We start from the raw sequence: 23258 nt of genomic DNA, 5'->3' as shown, positions 1-23258 counted from the left end.
AAAAAAAAGTATGGTCCAGTGCACCTTCTTCATTGTTGCAATCTTTTTAATAAGACAGATAAATGGATAGAGTCACTGTTGTCTCTACCCATGCGTCTGTCTTAATAAAAGGATTGCAACGATTAAGGAGTGCTGCACAATACTTTTTTTCATAGCTATAGAGCTAAACTACCACGAAGAACCACCTCCCACCAGTTTGACCTCTAGCCACAGAGGTGTATGGTTCTTAACTTACAAACGTGCCTAATTCTATTTAAATCAGAACTTTTAAAAATAAATCAGAGGACACACTCATCACTTCAGCTTGCATTTTATCATGCTGAACTGAACTGTATTTAAAGGAATCAGAGTGACCTTTATTCTGCTGTAAAATCTGCTTTTAGTGAGCAACCTTCAGAGAGTAGCCCAAGGTCCTCCCACTAATAATCCTCGTGTTAATCTTAACATCAGTGCTGCTGTTTTCAAGAGAGAACTAACAGCTCACAAAGTAAAAAGTATTCAGAAAACGTATTTTTAAATACAAGATCATTACATTTTAAGCTACACACTTTTTAAAAAATTTTGTTTTTCTCAGAACACATTTGTTGTCAACAAAGAGGATCGTAAAGCGTAATCAAGTTAAATTCTACAATAACAGCTTATCAGTGAGTGCATTGGATATCAAGAGAAAGGAAGAGCTGCAATGCGTTGTGCTTAAGAATGCATGTGAAACTAGTGTTTTTGTTTTTTAGAGTAGAAAACCTGCCTAAGGGTCATGTGAGTAAAAGTACCACAGGATGCCGTGTCATAAGTGTAATACAGGAGTTAGTTGTTCCCGTGCTGGATCTGTCCTTCCTTAAGATAGAAGTCATAGGGCCTGGACGCCACTCAAATGTTAGGGAAGGAATGGGGGGGGGGGGGGGGGAGAGTTTGTCGGTAGTATAGCCACCAAGTGCTTGGACGGTACCTGTACAGAAGTTATGATGTGTATACAGGTGGAGGGTTTGGGCTCGATCAGTAGCTCCTGTCTCGAGTGAAAATGCAGTGTTAGTACCCTGCCCAGTATCCCCTCTAGCAGAAAGCTCACGAGAGGAGTAAGATTATACAATAGTGATCAGTATTGCAAAAGTAAATTAGCAAAAGAGGATGAGAGAGCAACAATAAAGTCATGTGATCAACAAAATTGTAATGCTGGACAAGTCCCTGGCTGTGTAGGGGATCTTGGGTAGTCTTCCAGTCAAGTCACAGTTCCGGTGGATGAAGTGGGTCTTGCGTCTCGGGGTGTGAACTCCCTAATCTCAGCCAAGTCTATATGTGACAGGCTCCTGCCCTCAACGGCGGTCTGCAGTGTGATACCCTCCGACCGCAGGTGGTCCTCCAGCTCCTGGCAGGTTTCTTGTTCTGTAAGTAGGACCGTGCGGGATGAGTGCCAGAGATATGACACCTCTTTTGTGCATAGCAGTTGGAGCAGTGGTCACTCAGACCAGCGCCACAGGAGAGTGTTCCTTGAAATATCTGGAAAGAGAAGTAGTGAGGCACCCTCAAAGGTCATGGGTGTCTTTCCTCTCACCGCGGCTTGTAGGAGGGTCTTGCCCTGTAAGGAACTAAAGCGGAGGATGAGGTCCGGAGTAGTGGAGGGTGGTGCACCGGGTGGCTTAGGGAGATGAAACATACTGTCTAGCTTCATGCTCTTGGCGTGTTTCCGCAGTAAGTGGGCGGCGAAAAACTGACTGATGAAGTGAAGTAAGTCTGGCAGTCCCACAGTTTCCGGCACCCCCTGAGTTTCAAATTATATCTTTGCCTCTGATCTTCTAGGGCCAGACCTATCTCCACCACTGTAACTCGGCTGTCATAATTGCTCTGGGTTGTTTTGAGTTGGGCCATTTTAATGGTCATACTTTCAACGGCATTCTTGAAGTCTCCTTTATGTTGGGCCACCGTGACCGGGTCATGGTCCGCCACCAGTGGGGCATGACCCTGTTTCGTGGTGAGCGAGGCACTTTCGGGGCAATAGCCATGTCGTCCGAGGAGTAGGAAGAGCCCTCGTCCGCAAGCGGAATATTGTCCCATGCAGCCCTCTGTGAGCTCTGGAATAGGTTTGTCAATATCTCGGCTCAGCGGACTCTTGTCTGGCTTGGGCTTTTTATTTTTACAACCCGTATTTGATCCTCCAGTCAGGGGGCTATTTCCAATGAGTTTATAAGGCAGCTTTCTCCCTAATTTCAGCCTTTATTGGGTAGCGTTGTATGGAGCACAGAGAACATGCGACCGTCCAGGTTCACAGCTAGGCTCCGCCCCCCTACACACATTTTAATCAAACCCTCAGAAGGCTAATGTTACACAATTTACCTTTAACTTTTCCTTTTAAAGGAAAGATTTAGAGCTCTCTAAATCAAGGACCAAACTGTCCTTTTGCTTCGCTAATGCTGCCTTTTTGTGAAGGAAAAACCCACTACCAATTGACCTCTTCCTGATAATTTTCTAAACAATGGATTCTGTCGATAATTGCTTGAAATAATGCTGTGAGAAATGCCTGCGATACTCACCCTGTATCATTATCTTGTTCTGTACGGAGCATGGTGAACCACTGCTGCTTGTACATGGAAGACAACCACTCTAAAAAAAAAAAAAAAAAAAAGAATATATATTTTAATAATGTTTGTTGCTCATTAAATTCACGTAAACTATCTGACTTTTTATTTGTTTAAAAGAAATTGCAAATTTAAAATACGCAATTCACATTTACTGCTATTGAACAGGTCTCTAGCTTTGGACTGCTTCCCTGTATTGTTCATGTTTGATTAAACAAGGCATATTAGGGTTTCAAAATCAGGTGGGTTATTTTAATTTCCAACGAATCTATGTTAGTGTGCATTATATATTAACTTAAAAATCAGTTGTAGAACCAGATTTTGATAAATAAATCTAGACGCACATAATAAAGCCTTAGTATAAATAATTTTAAACTCAGACGAGGACGTCAGGGAGAGTCAACATTACAATATAAATAAGGGGATAAAACAAGAGTCACAATACCCCAAACATTTCAAAATATCGTATTGGATAAAGGGTAACGGTTACACCGTTGAATAAAACACTTAAAACTACTTTTAACAGAATAAAACATTTTAATTGCCTTTATAGGAATACTATAATCACCAAAGCAACTTAAGCTTAAAGGACCACTATAGAGCCAGGAAAACAAACTCGTTTTCCTGGCACTATAGTGTTAATAGGTCCCCCGCACCCTCATGACCCCCCTCCCGCTGGGCTCTAGGGGGAGGAAGGGATTAAAATCTTACCTTTCTCCAGTGCCGGGCTCCCTCGGCGCTGGGGACTCCTCCCTCTTCCGACGTCATCGGCTGAATGCGCATGTGCGGCAAGAGCCGCGCGCGCATTCAGTCAGTCCTTAGGAAAGCATTACTCAATGCTTTCCTATGGATGCGGGCATCTTCTCACTGTGAAAATCACAGTGAGAAGCGCCTCTAGCGGCTGTCAATGAGAGAGCCACTAGAAGCTGAATTAACCCATATGCAAACATAGCAGTTTCTCTGACCTTGTGCTTTGTCAGGGGCCCCAAAATTTCTGGATGGCCGGCCCTGCTTCCGCTGCACTGAGTAAACTCAACTGATTGTATGTTTTCCTACTGGAAAGTTTGAATGCATGCTCAGTACTTGTGGAGGTCTCCAATACTTCCTCTGTAATCTTTATTCATTTCATAATTCATTCATAATATTTTTTAATTTATAGCAAATTACGGTAGGGAGGAAAACCTGAAAATGAGTAGGAGGAGGAACACGGTAGCATTATGAATCTATATACTAACCCTCTAGTGACTACGGTAATTGTTCTACTGTAGAATGAAGGAAAACCTACTTTTTGTGCTATGTGTTAGTTGAAAAACACTAACCCTAACACTACATCAGCCCTAAGATTCCATCAACTTATGACACTGACTTCACCAGAGGAATTTCCTGCATTTACACAGTACAAAGAAGTGTGTGTGCTCTGTATTATGTGATCACAGTATGAGAGCGAACTCACTCACATACAGGTTCTCTCTGTCAATCAAACATAATATCCAAGAAAGTAACAGGTTTCATTTAAGGCACAGACACAAGACAGGGCTATTCACTACAGTGAGAATTCAAAGTAAATTGAATAAGACTTACCCCCATCAGGGCATATTCACAAAAGTAGAAAACCAAGGGTATTCAGAAAGGGCAATGTCCAGTCTTTTTTAGTAGCCACTTAGTCACAAACATTGGCTAAAGTTAACGTTCATAATTATTTTTGGGGGCTGTTTTTCACACAAAAACTGATGTAACAGATGTAATTTACCTTAAATAATTTTATCTCAATCTCTAAATTGAACTTTAATCACATACAGGAGGCTCTTGCAGGGTCTAGCAAGCTATTAACATAGCAGGGGATAAGAAAATCTTAATTAAACAGAACTTGCAATAAAGAAAGCATAAATAGGGCTCTCTTTACAGGAAGTGTTTATGGAAGGCTGGGGGTGATGAGGAGAGGGAGGGGTGTGATGAGGAGAGGGAGGGGGGGTGATGAGGAGAGGGAGGGGGGGTGATGAGGAGGGGGGGTGATGAGGAGAGGGAGGGGGGGTGATGAGGAGAGGGAGGGGGGGTGATGAGGAGAGGGAGGGGAGGTGATGAGGAGAGGGAGGGGGGGTGATGAGGAGAGGGAGGGGAGGTGATGAGGAGAGGGAGGGGGGGTGATGAGGAGAGGGAGGGGGGGTGATGAGGAGAGGGAGGGGGGTGATGAGGAGAGGGAGGGGGGGTGATGAGGAGAGGGAGGGGGGTGATGAGGAGAGGGAGGGGGTGATGAGGAGAGGGAGGGGGTGATGAGGAGAGGGAGGGGGGTGATGAGGAGAGGGAGGGGGGTGATGAGGAGAGGGAGGGGGGTGATGAGGAGAGGGAGGGGGGTGATGAGGAGAGGGAGGGGGGTGATGAGGAGAGGGAGGGGGGTGATGAGGAGAGGGAGGGGGGTGATGAGGAGAGGGAGGGGGGTGATGAGGAGAGGGAGGGGGGTGATGAGGAGAGGGAGGGGGGTGATGAGGAGAGGGAGGGGGGTGATGAGGAGAGGGAGGGGGGTGATGAGGAGAGGGAGGGGGGTGATGAGGAGAGGGAGGGGGGTGATGAGGAGAGGGAGGGGGGTGATGAGGAGAGGGAGGGGGGTGATGAGGAGAGGGAGGGGGGTGATGAGGAGAGGGAGGGGGGTGATGAGGAGAGGGAGGGGGGTGATGAGGAGAGGGGGGGGTGATGAGGAGAGGGGGGGTGATGAGGAGAGGGGGGTGATGAGGAGAGGGGGGGTGATGAGGAGAGGGGGGGTGATGAGGAGAGGGAGGGGGGTGATGAGGAGAGGGAGGGGGGGTGATGAGGAGAGGGAGGGGGGGTGATGTGATGAGGAGAGGGAGGGGGGGTGATGTGATGAGGAGAGGGAGGGGGGGTGATGTGATGAGGAGAGGGAGGGGGGGTGATGTGATGAGGAGAGGGAGGGGGGTGATGAGGAGAGGGAGGGGGGTGATGAGGAGAGGGAGGGGTGATGAGGAGAGGGAGGGGTGATGAGGAGGGAGGGGGTGATGAGGAGAGGGGGGGTGATGAGGAGAGGGGGGGTGATGAGGAGAGGGGGGGTGATGAGGAGAGGGGGGGTGATGAGGAGAGGGGGGGTGATGAGGAGAGGGGGGGTGATGAGGAGAGGGAGGGGGGTGATGAGGAGAGGGAGGGGGGGTGATGAGGAGAGGGAGGGGGGGTGATGAGGAGAGGGAGGGGGGGTGATGTGATGAGGAGAGGGAGGGGGGGTGATGTGATGAGGAGAGGGAGGGGGGGTGATGTGATGAGGAGAGGGAGGGGGGGTGATGTGATGAGGAGAGGGAGGGGGGTGATGTGATGAGGAGAGGGAGGGGGGGTGATGTGATGAGGAGAGGGAGGGGGGGTGATGTGATGAGGAGAGGGAGGGGGGGTGATGTGATGAGGAGAGGGAGGGGGGGTGATGTGATGAGGAGAGGGAGGGGGGGGTGATGAGGAGAGGGAGGGGGTGATGAGGAGAGGGAGGGGGTGATGAGGAGAGGGAGGGGGTGATGAGGAGAGGGAGGGGGGTGATGAGGAGAGGGAGGGGGGTGATGAGGAGAGGGAGGGGGGTGATGAGGAGAGGGAGGGGGGTGATGAGGAGAGGGAGGGGGTGATGGAGAGGGAGGGGGTGATGGAGAGGGAGGGGGTGATGAGGAGGGGGGGTGATGAGGAGGGGGGGGTGATGAGGAGAGGGGGGTGATGAGGAGAGGGGGTGATGAGGAGAGGGGGTGATGAGGAGAGGGGGTGATGAGGAGAGGGGGGTGATGAGGAGAGGGAGGGGGTGATGAGGAGAGGGAGGGGGTGATGAGGAGAGGGAGGGGGTGATGAGGAGAGGGAGGGGGTGATGAGGAGAGGGAGGGGGTGATGAGGAGAGGGAGGGGGTGATGAGGAGAGGGAGGGGGTGATGAGGAGAGGGAGGGGGTGATGAGGAGAGGGAGGGGGTGATGAGGAGAGGGAGGGGGTGATGAGGAGAGGGAGGGGGTGATGAGGAGAGGGAGGGGGTGATGAGGAGAGGGAGGGGGTGATGAGGAGAGGGAGGGGGTGATGAGGAGAGGGAGGGGGTGATGAGGAGAGGGAGGGGGTGATGAGGAGAGGGAGGGGGTGATGAGGAGAGGGAGGGGGTGATGAGGAGAGGGAGGGGGTGATGAGGAGAGGGAGGGGGGTGATGAGGAGAGGGAGGGGGTGATGAGGAGAGGGAGGGGGTGATGAGGAGAGGGAGGGGGTGATGAGGAGAGGGAGGGGGTGATGAGGAGAGGGAGGGGGTGATGAGGAGAGGGGGGGTGATGAGGAGAGGGGGGGTGATGAGGAGAGGGGGGGTGATGAGGAGAGGGGGGGTGATGAGGAGAGGGGGGGTGATGAGGAGAGGGGGGGGTGTTGAGGAGAGGGGGGGTGATGAGGAGAGGGGGTGATGAGGAGAGGGGGGTGATGAGGAGAGGGGGGTGATGAGGAGAGGGGGTGATGAGGAGAGGGGGGTGATGAGGAGGGGGGGGTGATGAGGAGAGGGGGGGTGATGAGGAGAGGGGGGGTGATGAGGAGAGGGGGGGTGATGAGGAGAGGGGGGGTGATGAGGAGAGGGGGGGTGATGAGGAGAGGGGGGGTGATGAGGAGAGGGGGGGTGATGAGGAGAGGGGGGGTGATGAGGAGAGGGGGGGTGATGAGGAGAGGGGGGGTGATGAGGAGAGGGGGGGTGATGAGGAGAGGGGGGGTGATGAGGAGAGGGGGGGTGATGAGGAGAGGGGTGATGAGGAGAGGTGATTGTGAAAGGGGGAGTGATTGTGAGAGGGAGGGGGGGTGTTTGTGAGAGGGAGGGGGGGTGATGTGATGAGTAGAGACTTAAAAATTACCTTAAATCCCTGGTGGTCCAGTGGGGGCTGCCTGGTGGTCTGGTGGGGTCCCTAGTGGTCCCGTGGCCATCATTGCCGCTCTGCCCATGGATCTCGCAAGACCCAATCAGAGCATTGCCATGGTAACCCGTGGCAACGCTCTGATTGGGCAGTGCTCGCGAGACACACGGTCTGCAGCTCTGCACATTGCGGAGCTGCAGAGGGGTCTAGGCGATGGGCGCAGGAGGGGCATTGCAGTCTGCCCCGGGCATGCCCCTAGTGAGGGGCACATCCACCCCCTTACCCTCCTTAGAACGCCACTGTTTCAGCTGTGGGGTGGGCTGGCATTTCGGCTCACTTGTATATCACTTGTGGTTGTCCTGATGAAATCTCAGTTCCATTCAAGAAATGTCATCAGGACAACCACAAGTGATAAACAAGTGAGCCGGAATGCCAGCGCACACCCTACAGCTGAAATGTAATTGATTTTCTGCCTTATTTAAATGTTTGTTTTGTAGTATATCACTTGTGGTTGTCCTGATGAAAGTTCCTGAATGGAACTGAAACGTTGACTGTTACACTCTTTAGTAAAAGAAGTTCCTAAGAAAGCTACCTGGGAGTGGTGATTTTTTTCTTTCAAACATTTAGTGCAATCAAGCACCGGGGTCAAATAACCAAGTAGAAGTGCAAGGCTTTTTTTCCATTTTTTATATACATTGATAAAAGTCCAGTGGGACTGAAACGTCGACACTCTGTATCCAAAGATTTGATGCTAAAATAAAAAGCACTATTTGAAATACATTGAGTCCTTTGAGTGCTCTCCATCAAGATATCGTACATATTCAAGTCGGGGATTGAACCAAGGCAACAACAAGACCGGGAACTGTGAGTGTGGGACACGTGGATTTGTATGTATATATATATATATATATATATATATATATACATATATATACACACATACACACACACACACACACATTTTATATATATATATATATATATATATATATATATATATATATATATATATATATATATACACATATATCATTCTAAGTGTATTTTGATATATCTCAAGTTACCCTTATGACATTACATTTTTTAAAATTTGTATTTTATGTATAGTTTGTAATATATGTATATTATAAGTTAATTAATACATCTGATTATATATGTATAAGATGCTAATTTAATTTGAAGTGTATTTTAGTATGAATATATAGATTAATACCAAAATACACTTATTAAATTATATATGTATTTTATATGCATTATATGCTAATCAGATGATTTAATTAAAAAACATATAATACATATATAATACATGTATAATATATTATTGAAATAGGCTTGTTTAACTTTTTTTTTTACTTTTCAGACACTAGGGGGACTGCCTGAACACTCATTTAATGTCATTGTTAACAGGAGTTGTCCCAGAAGATTCGAAGTTAGCGAATGTTGTGCCCATTTACAAGTAAGATAGTCGGGAGGAGTCGGGCAACTATAGGCCAGTAAGCCTTACTTCAGTAGTGTGGAAAGTAATGGAAACCATGTTAAAGGATATGATCGTTGAACATCTAAAATCCCATGGATTTTTTTGCTATGGATGGATTTGAATGCGTGCACCTCTGGCCATGCATGCGCATTCTACTCCACTCTGGAGCCGACGTCGGCAGGGGGAGAAGAGGTCACCAGCGCCGAGGGAGCCCGGTGCTGGATTAAGGTAAGTGGCTGAAGGGGTTTTAACCCCTTCAGCCCAGCGGGAGGGGGGCCCGAGAGATGGCGGGAGGGGACCTAATAACCCTATAGTGCCAGGAAAACGGGTTTGTTTTCCTGGCACAATAGGATCCCTTTAAGTTTGGATTCCAATATTGTTGAATGGGTTAGGCAGTGGCGGAGTGACAGGCAACAGAGAGTTGTAGGCAATGGAGTGTATTCAAAGCATGGTCTTGTCATCAGTGGGGTACCTCAGGGATCTGTACTTGGACCCATTCTCTTTAATATTTGTATTAGTGATATTGCAGAAGGTCTTGGTGGTAAGGTATGTATTTTTGCTGATGATACTAAAATATGTAACAGGGTTGCTATTGCAGGAGGGATGTGTCAAATGGCAAATGATTTAGGTAACTAGAAAAATGTTCAGAGCTGTGGCAGCTGACATTTAATTTGCATAAGTGCAAGATAATGCATTTTGGACGTAAAAAAACAAGGGCAGAGTACAGAATATTTGATAGATTCCTAACCTCAACATCTGAGGAAAGTGATTTAGGGGTGATTATTTCTGATGACTTAAAAGGTAGGCAGACAATGTAATAGAGCAGCAGGAAATGCTAGCAGAATGCTTGGTTGTATAGGGAGAGGTATTAGCAGTAGAAAGAGGGAAGTGCTCATGCCATTGTACAGAACACTGGTGAGACCTCACTTGGAGTATTGTACGCAGTACTATATCTCCAGAAGGATATTGATACTCCAGAAGGATATTAATACTTTAGAGAGAGTTCAGAGAAGGGCTACTAAACTGGTTTATGGAAAGCAGGATAAAACTTACAAGGCAAGGTTAAAGGATCTTAACATGTATAGCTTGAAGGAAAGATGAGACAGGGGGGAAATGATAGAAACATTTAAATACATAAAGGGAATCAACACCGTAAAGGAGGAGACGATATTTCAAAGAAGAAAAACTACCACAACAAGAGGACATAGTCTTAAATTAGAGGGGCAAAGGTTTAAAAATAATATCAGGAAGTATTAATTTACTGAGAGGGTAGTGCATGGAATAGCCTTCCAGCTGAAGTGGTAGAAGTTAACACAGTAAGGGGGAGTTTAAGCATGCATGGGATAGGCATAAGGCTATCCTAACTATAAGTTAAGGCCAGGGACTAATTAAAGTATTAGGAAAATTGGGCAGAGTAGATGGGCCGAATGGTTCTTATCTGCTGTCACATTTTATGTTTCTATGTGATTTGTGATGTCCGTCGTGCTCACATGGCCCTATTGGGCTGGAAAGGAAAAAGGGGGACTGCCTGTCTCCTGAGGCAGTCCCCCGGGACCGGGATCACTGCGGATCACCTGTCCAGGTAAGTAAATTGCAGCCGGGGAGCTAACGATCGTTACAGCGTTCTATGCTGCCCTAACGGCGTTTAGGTTCCCTAAAAGCGGGGCAGAATAGTACGCCCTAACGGCGGATTAAACAAAGTTACATTTCATGTATGAATAACATGTGATGTACTATATTTCCACTCTAATGTCTTGACAACCACTGTATTTTTTCTAACATTTCTTCATTCTGTAACCTATTTTCTTGACATTCATAAATAATTTATTAATTAAAATAATTTTAATAAAGAGCATGACTCCATATCTCCTTCTGTCACTCTGTTTCCTGGCTTCGGTTTCTCCCTACCACTTACCGTTATTGAGTTAGTGCTATTGCCACACATGCACCCTATGTCCAAAATTTTCTGTCTATGACAAACATTTCATTGGACGTCAAAGTGAGGCAGATGTTTTGAGTAAAGGCAAACCAAGTTGTAGGGACAACATGGTCTCTACACTGGATTGAATGTATTTTACTCTTTTTTCCCTCTCACATTAAGTGGGGAGGGGACTGTAACAGCAAGGGTTACTCCAACACCTTTATAACATTCTGATAATTGGGGCATGATTTGGCTCAACTTAGATGTGAGCACTGGACAATGACATTCAGAATGCTTGATGCATGAAATCAGTGTGAGCCAAAGACATGGCATGCAAACAGAACGAATGTAAATACTTAATGGAATCAGAAAACTTCAATGGAATATTAGAGAATTGTTACTGGAATATTTAAAAGGGGAGTAGCTTATTGTTTAGAGTCATGGATGACTTGGTGTCCTTCAAAGATTGGTGAAGTAGCCAGACATACAAGATAACCTGTTTTAAGTATGATATGCGTAGAGAAGTGTGAACAGCAAGTAGATACGGTACATGAGCAAAACTATCTTTCAAAGTTGGAGTATGAAAACTTTCAGATTCACCCATGCTAATAGGTGCATGAAGTCAAGTAAAGTGCCAAGAAATATGGAGGCGGGGCCACATGTTAGATCAGCTCCTAAGGGCAGTAGCCTTTTAACATTAATAACAGGGTATTTGTCACGCCTCATGTGCCAGAAATCTGAGGACTGGGAATATTGGCTTCCTTGTGAGCAATATGAGGCTTCTGGACTTGCGGCCTACTTGGGCTGGGAGAGGGGCAGACGTCCGCTGCCCTTCTCTCTTGCTCATCTGCCACACACCGGACCCTCGACAATTTGTTGCTTGTTCTGGTCCCCTCCCCCCTCCCCTTCAGACCTGTGAGGGTTATCCCGGTCCCACACTGGGTCCGCTAAGCCTGTTCAACAAATATTAGATGGAGGAACCTTGCAAACCACGCAGCTCGCCCAAGGTGGCCGTCGCATTAAAACCGCAGAGTAACCACTTTATATCACAAACGAAAGCAGACAAGAATTAAAATACAGGCTTGCAAATCAGCTCAAAAGGGGTTACAGCTTTATGTTACCTTTGCTTATTGTTGTGCTGTGACCTTTCTGTGCAAAATAGATGAATTAAAAGGTTGTTATTGAAAATTACTCAAGCTGTGCCATAGAATCTTTATGTCCTCCTGTGGTTTTGATGCAGTGCGTGGGAAACTGCTAACCTCAAAGCTTAGCCTAATAACTAACATTAAACACATTATAATCCATGTTGGTGTTTTCCCTTACAAAATGAATTTATTAAGGTTATACAATGCTTTGTTAAATTTTTTTTGTATCATAATTACGGATGGAAAAAGAAAAATACATTGGTTCATTAAATTCAATATTTTATAAATGCCATTAGCTTGGATTTGTTCTCTCTTAAATTTCATAAAGGGGGAAAAAAATCTTCCACATTAGCACAATCTGCACATCTTCAGCATGTTTCTATTCCATGTGTAAAGGGACACAGTAGACATAACCATTTCATCTCATTGAATTGGTGATTGTGGCTCAAGTCCCCTGACAATGTCACGTCATTTAGTGTTAAACCTGAATTTTAACACTGAATGAGGGTCACTTACTTCCCACAGTCCTGCCAAGACTGGAGGTGTGGCTAAGGAAGGTATTACACACTTGCTTCTAGTCATACAGCCTCATATCTGAATGGGCACTGTGCTAAGCTTAAAGCAGTAAACTGGCAATCTCAGCCAATCGCAGCTGCCAATTGCTGCTCAGGCTAATGCTTCCTCAATAAATACAAAAAAATAAAAACAATAAAACAAACTGTAGATGGAGCTAATTATATTAATCTTCACGAATAGTTAAAAATATAATTTCTATTAGCAGCACCTTATTAGTGTGATAGCTCCGCAACACTTAAGGACAAAATAAATATAAAGTGCGCTGTGCCTTTAACCCCTTAACGGAAATTTTCCATCAAGGCAGACCTACCCTTAAGGACGCTTGGCAGAAAATTTCCTTCATTTACTAAAGTGAACGCCAGATCGCCGCGATTGCAGCGTTAACGCTGTTGCTGGGTGTCTCCGCGTTTAAGGAATCCCTGATTTAAAATTTACCAGGGACTAACCGTGATCACTGACAGCAGTGATCACAATACTGATCACAGAGGTTTTTTTTTGGTTTTTTTAATCCTCAAAGAATAAATATATTTAATTAATTATTTTAGCTGGGGTGGGTGGAAGCTAGGGGAAATTGGGGAATCTAGCATTAGGGTAGCTTGGAAGTTGAATAGTTTTAGAAAGTTTTTCAAAGTTTGTGAAAAGTGAAAAAAGTATCAAAAAAGTTCTTAAAAGTTTACAAAAGTATAAAAATGTGGAAAAAAGAAAAGAAAAAAGGAGAAAAAAAAAGTTGTTTATTTTAAGTCAAGGCATTTCTGCTTTGCTAGGTGTAAGCACTGTGTTTAGCGGTGATCTGATTTCTTTTTTTACCCACAGGGAAGTTTTAGAAAGTTTTTAAGAGTTTTTAAGTGAAAAAAGTATTAAACAAGCTTAAATAATACATTATTTAGTTAAAGTTAATTTTAAGCTTTCACCATGCTTAGAAGGTTTAGTGCTGAGGAGGCAAATAATATATTAGCGGCCCGACTCTGAGGCAACCGACACTGCCTCAGAGAGTGCAGCGGGTGACTACGTGAGAGTGCAGCAGGTGACTGTGCCAGACACATTAAGAAAGTGACGATTCTCCTGGCGCTGATAACTTGGTGCACCCTAACAATTTTGTACCCGACATCCCTGTGTTCACTGCCACTCCTGGTATTCAGGCATACGTGACCAGCTATAGCTCCCAGGAGTTTATGGAGCTCTTCCATGGGGATGAATTTTTAAGGCAGATTGTTACACGGACAAATTTTTATGCAGCGCAGTATCTGGCACAAAATGCAGCAAGTCACCTTGCCACAAAAGGGAGCTGGTGCCCCACCAGTGTGCCAGAATTAAAACAGTTCTGGGCACTAACCATGCTAATGGGCATTATAAAAAGCCCAGCATTTGAACGTACAGGTCCAAGAACCCAGTATGCAATACCTCCATTTTCTCCCAGACCATGAGTAGACCCAGATATGAATCAATACTGCGTTTTTTGCACTTCAATGACAATTCAAAGTGCCACCCAAGAGACCTTCCACAGTATGTTAAACTATATAAAATCTGCCCCCTAATTAAGCTATTTGAATAAAGAATTTGGCACAATTTATAATCTCCAAAAGAATTTATCTAGACGAGTCCTTCATGATGTACAATGATAGACTGGTGTTCAAGCAATACATCCCAGCCAAAAAATCCCAGTATGGCATCAAGCTATACATGTTATGTGAAAGTAGTAGTGGGTATGTTTATACCTTCAGAGTATATGAAGGTAAAGATAGCCACTGGAATTCCCCAGGTTGCCCTGATGTAGTTGGGACTAACAGAAAAATAGTTTGGGATCTAATGAACCCGCTACGGAACAAGGGGTACCACCTCTACACTGATTATTATTATTGTTATTATAATAGCATTCCCCTCCAACAAATGCTATTTTGTTTTGAGACGGAGGTCTGCGGTACTATCTGCAAGACACGCACTGGCTTCCCGAAGGCACTGGCAGAGAAAAAAATATAAAAGGGGGAAATGGCCGCTCTCTGCAGAATTAACTGCTGGCTCTGAAATACAGAGACAAAAAAGGAGGTGTTTATCCTGACTACCATCATAGTGAACACACGCGTAGGGTCGCAGTTCGAGGCAGACAGGAAACAAGACGGCTACCTGTCTGCATTAAGCAGAACAATAAACACGTGGGGGGGAGTTGACCTGTCTGATCAACTGCTGCAGCCATATCTGATAATGAGAAAGACCAGGGTCTGGTATAAGAAAGCGGGCATTTATTTAATGCAAATGGCTACTCACAATGCATTCTTCCTTTTCAAAAAGGCAAATTCTCAGCTGAAATTTAAATTTTTTACATTTCAGTTTCAGCTAATTTCTGTGCTGCTCACGGAGTGCCACAGTGGAGAGACATCAGCAGGGCCTAGCAGCACAGGTATTTAGACAGGTCACTTATGCTTTCGGATACCATCAACCCCCCCAAAAAAGACCCCCCAGAAAAGGTGCAGGGTATGTTACCAGAGGGGCATTCCAACTGAGACTAGTTTCTACTGCCCTGATTGTCCCTCTCACCCCGGCCTTTGTATTGGGAACTGCTTTAAAGTATTGCATACTCCGGGTCAATAAATTCTCAATACAATCAATATTTTTGTTGTAGTTCTTCTGTTATCTGACCGCTGACAATATATCATACACGTACAGTTGCAAGAAAAAGTATGTGAACCCTTTGGAATGATATGGATTTCGGCACAAATTGGTCATACAATTTGATCTGATTATCATCTAAGTCACAACAATAGACAATCACAGTCTGCTTAAACTAATAACACACAAAGAATAAAATGTTGCCATCTTTTTATTGAACACACCATGTAAACATTCACAGTGCAGGTGGAGAAAGTATGTGAACCCCTAGACTAATTACATCTCCAAGAGCTAATTGGAGTGAGATGTCAGCCAACTGGAGTCCAATCAATGAGATGAGATTGGAGGTGTTGGTTACAGCTGCCCTGCCCTATAAAAAACACACCAGTTCCGGGTTTGCTTTTCACAAGAAGCTTGCCTGATGTGAATGATGCCTCGCACAAAAGAGCTCTCAGAAGACCTACGATTAAGAATTGTTGACTTGCATAAAGCTGGAAAGGGTTATAAAAGTATCTCCAAAAGCCTTGCTGTTTATCAGTCCACGGTAAGACAAGTTGTCTATAAATGGAGAAAGTTCAGCACTGCTGCTCCTCTCCCTAGGAGTGGCCGTCCTGTAAAGTTGACTGCAAGAGCACAGCGCAGACTGCTCAATGAGGTGAAGAAGAATCCTAGAGTGTCAGCTAAAGACTTACAAAAGTCACTGGCAAATGCCAACATCCCTGTTAGCGAATCTACAATACGGAAAACACTAAACAAGAATGGATTTCATGGGAGGATACCACAGAGGAAGCCACTGCTGTCCAAACAAAACATTGCTGCACGTTTACAGTTTGCACAAGAGCACCTGGATGTTCCACAGCAGTACTGGCAAAATATTCTGTGGACAGATGAAACCAAAGTTGAGTTGTTTGGTAGAAACACACAACACTATGTGTGGCGAAAAAGAGGCACAGCACACCAACATCAAAACCTCATCCCAACTGTGAAGAATGGTGGTGGGGGCATCATGGTTTGGGGCGGCTTTGCTGCGTCAGGGCCTGGACGGATTGCTATCATCGAAGGAAAAATGAATTCCCAAGTTTATCAAGCCATTTTGCAGGAGAACTTAAGGCCATCTGTCTACCAGCTGAAGCTCAACAGAAGATGGGTGTTGCAACAGGACAATGACCCAAAGCATAGAAGTAAATCAACAACAGAATGGCTTAAACAGAAGAAAATACACCTTCTGAAGTGGCCCAGTCAGAGTCCTGACCTCAACCCGATTGAGATGCTGTGGCATGACCTCAAGAAAGCGATTCACACCAGACATCCCAAGAATATTGCTGAACTGAAACAGTTCTGTAAAGAGGAATGGTCAAGAATTACTCCTGACCGTTGTGCACGTCTGATCTGCAACTACAGGAAACGTTTGGTTGAAGTTATTGCTGCCAAAGGAGGTTCAACCAGTTATTAAATCCAAGGGTTCACATACTTTTTCCACCTGCACTGTGAATGTTTACATGGTGTGTTCAATAAAAACATGGCAACATTTCATTCTTTCTGTGTTTTTAGTTTAAGCAGACTGTGATTGTCTATTGTTGTGACTTAGATGATGATCAGATCACATTTTATGATCAATTTGTGCAGAAATCCATATCATTCCAAAGGGTTCACATACTTTGTCTTGCAACTATATATATATATATATTTGTGCTCGGAATTTAATATGTAATGGATAGTGTCTGAGATAAAAGTTGGTTGTGGTGTGCCGAAACCAACGTCCGAGTGGGCCTGTAAATAAAAGAGGGCAAAGAGAAGTTTAAAAAAAAACAAACACTTTATTGCATTTGTTACATGACTAAATTCCTGAAGGCTTGGCGAAGCTCTCTTTCTGGCCATGGAATGTATGTATTGTATATAGAGGACTTCCAACAACCCAGTCTTTTTATGATGTGGACCGGGGTGTTAGTTGTTAGTACTAGAAGCTGATGAAGCGGCTCCTATGCGAAAGGAATGCCCAGAGAACGAAGCTGGGTTGTAACCCAATTTTTCCAATAAGATTCTAACATGCGTGGTGAATTTTGCTGTAGTGAGTGGGTGCCCTTGTAGTTGTAAGAGTGGTGAGTCTGGTAAGTGCGTGTTATGAGTTGACCGTAGGTGGTCTAGTTAGTGCCTTAACTGGACACCAAGCATTGTCTGTTGGAAAAAGAGGAATGATAGTGGGGTGTAGGGAATGATTAGTTTTAGTAGATGGGATAGTGAGAATGTAATAATCGTCTAATTTTGTGAGTTGTGAGGTTTTAAGGCTGTGTGTGGTATCTCCTTGACAAAAAACGGTAAATTCCCTAGGTCTTAGGAACCCATAAAAAGCAAAATAGATAGCAGATTTGATCACCAGGTTAGTGCTGGGATCAAATGGGGATTCGTCAAGGAGATTGCTAAGTAATCTAAAGATAGGCCCATCTATAGGAAGTCTGGTGGTGATAAGTGGAACCGACACTTTAGAGATACCCTTTAAGATTTTCTTTATGGGGTATGATGACAAAAGGGGGGTGTTAGGGAAATTTGTGAGGCTGTGATACTGCACCCCTGTGAGGTATAATTTAATTGTATTGTGGGAAAGTTTTAAGTGTAAGTGGCAAAAGGAGGCAAAAGCCACCATAGTTTGGGTAGAAAAATCACCTTGTAATCCGAATTCAGCTGTAAATTTATTGAAAATGGTAAGTGCCCTACTGTAGGTGATAGTTGTGTTTGGTGATAGTGCTTGGTGCGTAAGAGTCCTAGCATGGTGCATAAGTGTGTTCAATCCAAGATTAACTCGTGAAATCTTGGTGTTCTGGATGGTTGATGGTAGGCTGACGGGAGTGCCTGGAAAAACACCTGGAATTGACTTCGAGACAGAGCATCAGCGGCTGTGTTGTGAATACCCGGGATGTGAAGGCAAATTAAGTGGAACTGGACGGTTGCTGCCAACCAGGTCAGCTTGCGAATCAGCTTCATGATGATAAGAGAGGAAGAGCGCCCTTTGTTAATGATATCGCAGCTGACTAGTTGTCGGAATAACATTTTACTGCCTATCAAATATACATAATGCCAAGCACAAAATTAATGCTTAAGTAAAAAATGCGAAAAATGTTTTTTTTAACCACAAACGGACATATTATGGTGAAAAACTTACCACATGTTAAGGCACAATATATGCTATTTGAGATAACCTGGAGTGTGTACTTTCACTACATGAGTCGGATGACCCCCACTGCTGTACTGCGATTCAAACTGAGGTCACACCATTAAGACCATGCAGTCACAGAGGACTTTGTCCTGCGTTACCACCCAGCATTGTCTCCCTGAACTAGAAGTAAATGGCACATCTAGCTGGACAATCCCACACTCCTGATTATTCTCCTGCTAAATCGCTACACTAAAACTTATACTCACTATAAGTACACTTGTTAGTAATGTTATATAATACCTATAAGCCCAATATAGTGTTTGTATACACTAACTTTGGGCTGGAGGGTTGCCGTAGGAGGGGGGCAGGCATAGACAGCGAGCTGAGCAGTCAATCAGATCAGCTCGCGAACGCACATGGGCAGTGCTCGCGAACGCGCATACTGCGCACATGGGCGGTATAGCGGCATTCAATGACGCTCTATGGAGAACCTGATTGGTGCAGCGCGAAGCCGCGCATGCGCACCAGAGCGTGATGACGCTTCTCTGTTAGAAGCGTCCTATTGGGCCCTGCGATTTCGTCATTTTGAAGGAAAAGGAGGCGTGGCCTGGCAAGGAGCTCGTCGCTGGAACGGAGGTAAGTTTTAATAATAAAAAGGGCTCAATTTTTTTTTTATTGGGTGGATCAAGTTCATATAAAAGCTAGGGGACCTGTCTTTCTTGCTTTTATATGTTGACTATAGTGATCCTTTAATCCTCACTAAATTGTACACACTCCTAAGGTCAAGTTTAGTAAAGACTCTAGAACCTTGAAGTCTGTCAAACAATTCAGAAATGAGGGGAATGGGGTAGGTATTTTTAATGGTGATTTTGTTATATGCCCTGTAGCCAATGCATGGACATAACTGACCATCTTTTTTAGGCACAAAAAAGAATCCTGCACCAGCAGGCGAGTATGATTTATGTATATGGCCCCTACTTATGGAGTCTTTGATATACTCATCCATTATTCTACTCTCCTGTGGAGATAAAGCATATACTGCTCCCTTGGGTGGCATAGCGCTGGGTAGTAGGTTTATGGAACAGTCATATGGTCTGTGAGGAGGTAGAATATTGGTCTGAGTTTTGCAGAATACCTCCTTAACCTCCCAGCATTGTATGGGAACTCCGGGGGTTTGAGGCGTATTAGTGGGTAATGTAATGGTGTCCACTCTCCTAAAAATTGTGTAACATACACCTCTCCGTACAATCCGTGCCCCATTTCCCCATTATTTCCCCATATTTCCCCATTAGCCCAGTCAAAATGAGGATTCTGCTTACTAAGCCAAGGAAAGAATAATATGATAGGGCAAGAAGGAGCAGCAATAACTTGAAATGTTATGTCTTCCTTATGTAAGTCACCAATGGAAATGTTAATGGGCAAGGTTTCATGGATAATTAAGGGTTGAGAGAGCGGTCTCCCATCAATAGCCTCAACGGCCAAGGGTTATAGTCTCTCCTTGATAGGTATAGCATTTATTTTTACAAAATGTACATCAATGAAATGTCCTGCCGCTCATAAGTCCATCAGGGCCTTATATGAAAAGTTATTTGTTACATTTGATCGTAATATCGAGGAGGAGGTTTTTTTTTTTGTTATTCCCAGAGGATGTATCCATCACACCTAAGACCTGTCCCCTTAAGGTTCTTAGGTGCGGAAGTTTTCCGGACGTATGAGACAAGCACTCCTCATATGTCCTCTTCAAATAGCAGTATAGGCATAGGCCCTCTTTTCTCCTATATTGTCTTTCTGCATCTGATAGTCTAGTGACCCCCCCAACTGCATAGGTTCGGGTTTGGACTGAACAGGACATTCAGGAACAATAGGTCTGTAGAAACGAGGTGCTAGTGCCATACGTCTAGTTCTGTTTCTGGTAGTTTCTCTGGTTCTTAATCTGTTGTTATCAATTTGCATGATAAATGTTATAAACTCATTTAATTTTTTAGGTAGATCTTTGGCAACAATCTCGGATAATCCTTTTTTAAATGCAGAGATTAATCCGCTATTGGTCCAGTCTACCTCAGAAGCCAAGGTGCGAAATTCTATGGCATAATCTGAGATAGACCAGTTCCCTTGTTTGATATGCATTAGTGCAGTGGAGGCATCCTCTTTCCTGCCTAATGGTTTGAATATTAATTTGAATTCCGCAAGGAATTCCTGGTAATTATGTGTAATACTTCTATTATTCTCCCATAACAGACTGGCCCAAGCTAAGGCTTTACCTTTAAGTTGGTTCATCAGGTAACCAATTTTAGCTCTGTCCGTGGGAAAAGATCCCAGTGAGGCCTCAAAATAATACTCAATTTGATTCAGGAATCCCCGGCATTCTTGAATATTAAAATCACAATGCGGGGGAAGGAGATAGTAGGTGCCTTATGTACTATAGGTGGAAGTGACACATTCAGAGAAGCCGCAGGTTGCAGATGCGCCGTTCGAGTAAGAAGTGTACTGAAGGTCTGGGCAAATTGATCATTCTCCTCTAGCTTTCTCTCGCAAGCAGCTATGTGCTGACACAATTTTACAGGATCTATGGCCATGTCGTAATGTCAGGATTACGGATTGATCCAGCACGTAGAATTGTATCACACCTAGGACTAAAAGGCAACGTTTTACCGGGCCTTAGAATGGCCGGACTTAACATACCAAAGAAAAGTCAGGACAGGGCAATGGGGAAAAAGTACATTTGAGTTTAAATAAGTGCTTTACAGTTCTGATTGGCCGAAAACTTGCGCGCCCGTCTCGCACGTGACATCACGCGAACGCCAACATAGTCATAGTCATTAACATGGGGGTATAATATGGCGTGGATCCGCTGCGGCCGGCGTCCATCTATATTGCAAGAGTCAGTTATACAGACGCATGGCCGCAAATACTGCAAGGTGAGGAGGAATATGTTACACCAGGCAGTGAGGAGAAATGTTTTTAGAGTGTGAAGTGGAACTAGGTTATAGTCCATAATATGCTGTTGAATTGGAAGAATAATTATTGATTTGTCTTTCTAAATCTTCTGTAGAATACTTGAAATCAGACATAATGGTGGGAAAATGTTGGTATTTTCAAGTAATGGAGAGAACATCCAGAGGATCTGGGGTTGTCTGTTTTGAAAATTTAAACGATTCTGCATTATTTGTTGTGTAGCCATAAGGTCTATAGAAGATGTTCCAAACCTCTTTGTTAGATGAAAATTCCAAGGAGAGAGGGACATGGCATTAGAAGATCTCTGCTTAGAGCATCTGTCAAGGTATTTGTTGTTCTTCTGAAGTAAGCACTATTTCAGCGGTGTAGATGATTTTCTGCTCAAGTCATTATCTGTGAACACAGAAGGGTAGGGGAATTAGAAAATGTACTATCTTGTTTAGATAGGCCACTGTGACAGTTGACTGATTTTATCTGCATGTCTCTTTCGAACACGATTTCAAAAGCCTGGAAGTGGAATAACAGTCTGGGGAGGAAGTTCATCTTCACTGTGTGAAGTCTGCCCAACCATTGCTCCAAGTCCCGATCAGGGTGCGAAACAAGGGTGGGTAGTTGTGTCTGTATAGTTCGGCGTGATCTGTTGTGAGTTTAACGCCCAGGTGAGGGAGTGCGTCTGCAGTGATGCTTAGCTTGTCTTAATCGCAAATAAGCACAGTGTCCGGGGCCGAGAGGTGAAAGAGCATAGCTGTGGATTTTGCCATGTTTACTTTGTAGCCAGATAAAGTGCTGTACCTAATAGTTCGGTCAGGTGCTCTAAGGATTGGACTGCGTCAGATAAGGTAAGCAGGACATCATCAGCGTAAGCTGACGTTTTGAACTGTTGTCCGCCTATGTGCACGCCCTGTATGTGAGGGTGTTGTCGGATGGCCTGGAGAAGTGGCTCTATGGACAACGCAAAGAGCAGGGGGGACAAAGGGCACCCTTGCCTTGTTCCATTCTTCAATATAAAGGGTGTACGGGTAGCTGCAGTTATAAGAGTTTGACCTCTGAGGTTGGAGTAGAGGGTGCGGATCCCCACCACATAGGGTTCTGGAAATCCCCATGCCCTGAGTATCCCAAACAGGAAGGGCCACCTCACCCTGTCGAAGGCCTTCTTGGCATCTAGTGACAGAGCCAGAGAAGGCCTCCCATCTTCTTCCATATACCATGTGAGTACATGGTATATGTATTCTCGTACAGCTGCCTGCCTGGGATAAATCCCACCTGGTCAGGGTGAATCACGCATGGCAGAAGTAGTGAGAGTCTGGTAGCTAAAACTTTGGCGTATATCTTTAGGTCTTGGAGTTGATTAGTGAAATTGGTTGGTAGCTAGATGCCAACTCCTCGTATTTTCCTGGTTTGTGCAGTAATGTAATGTTTGCTAGTGCCATATCTGGAACTGGGGAGCCTACCTCCATTAAGTGATTATATAAGGTTGTAAGGTGAGGGGCCTGCTCCTTGTTAAATTTTCTAGTACTCTATGTCAGTCATCGGGACCTGGGGCTTTGTTTCCCTGAAGTGTGGCGATTGCGGCCTGTATCGGAGAGCTAGTCCTAGCAGGGACTCTCCCCGCTGGCACTCCAAGATGTGCTCAGGAACAAGTAGAATACTCCAAGGAAACGGCAAAATACAGGAGAATCTCCCAACACCTCCCCAGCAACTGGACAACAGCTCTGGGGTTATAACTGATTTTTTTTTTTTGTAATTAGTATTTTATTGAATGGGTTTTTTAGATTTCAAAATGGGGAGGGATACAGAAAGGAAGAGGGAGGGGTGGGGAACAGGGGGAACATATATCCAAAATATATTGTATCATTTACAATGTGTCATTACAACATGCATATTATTTCTTGTAGGAAGTTGGAGGTCTTTTGTCTCAACAATCTGCCAATATGTTTAACATTATAACCTTGGGAAAGGTGAGGGAGGGTGAGGGGACAGAAGGGAGGGATGAAAAGGAGAGTCAAGCTTTTCCTCTA

The 23258-nt window shown here is 44.7% G+C and overlaps 1 protein-coding gene across 1 annotated transcript in view; it reads right to left on the bottom strand.

The window, feature by feature from the left end:
• Nucleotides 1-23258, bottom strand: part of GMCL1 (germ cell-less 1, spermatogenesis associated) — a 184603-nt gene that overhangs the window by 49785 nt on the left and 111560 nt on the right. Inside the window, exon 11 of the mRNA XM_063445583.1 lies at nt 2526-2595. Within this exon, the coding sequence (XP_063301653.1) occupies nt 2526-2595 (70 nt within the window). The remainder of the gene's footprint in view (nt 1-2525; nt 2596-23258) is intronic.

Source organism: Pelobates fuscus, chromosome 3 (genome assembly GCF_036172605.1).
Source record: "Pelobates fuscus isolate aPelFus1 chromosome 3, aPelFus1.pri, whole genome shotgun sequence".
Classification (NCBI taxonomy): domain Eukaryota; kingdom Metazoa; phylum Chordata; class Amphibia; order Anura; family Pelobatidae; genus Pelobates; species Pelobates fuscus.
Note: the sequence above shows the minus strand (reverse complement) of the source record. Positions and strands in the feature narration are given on the sequence as shown.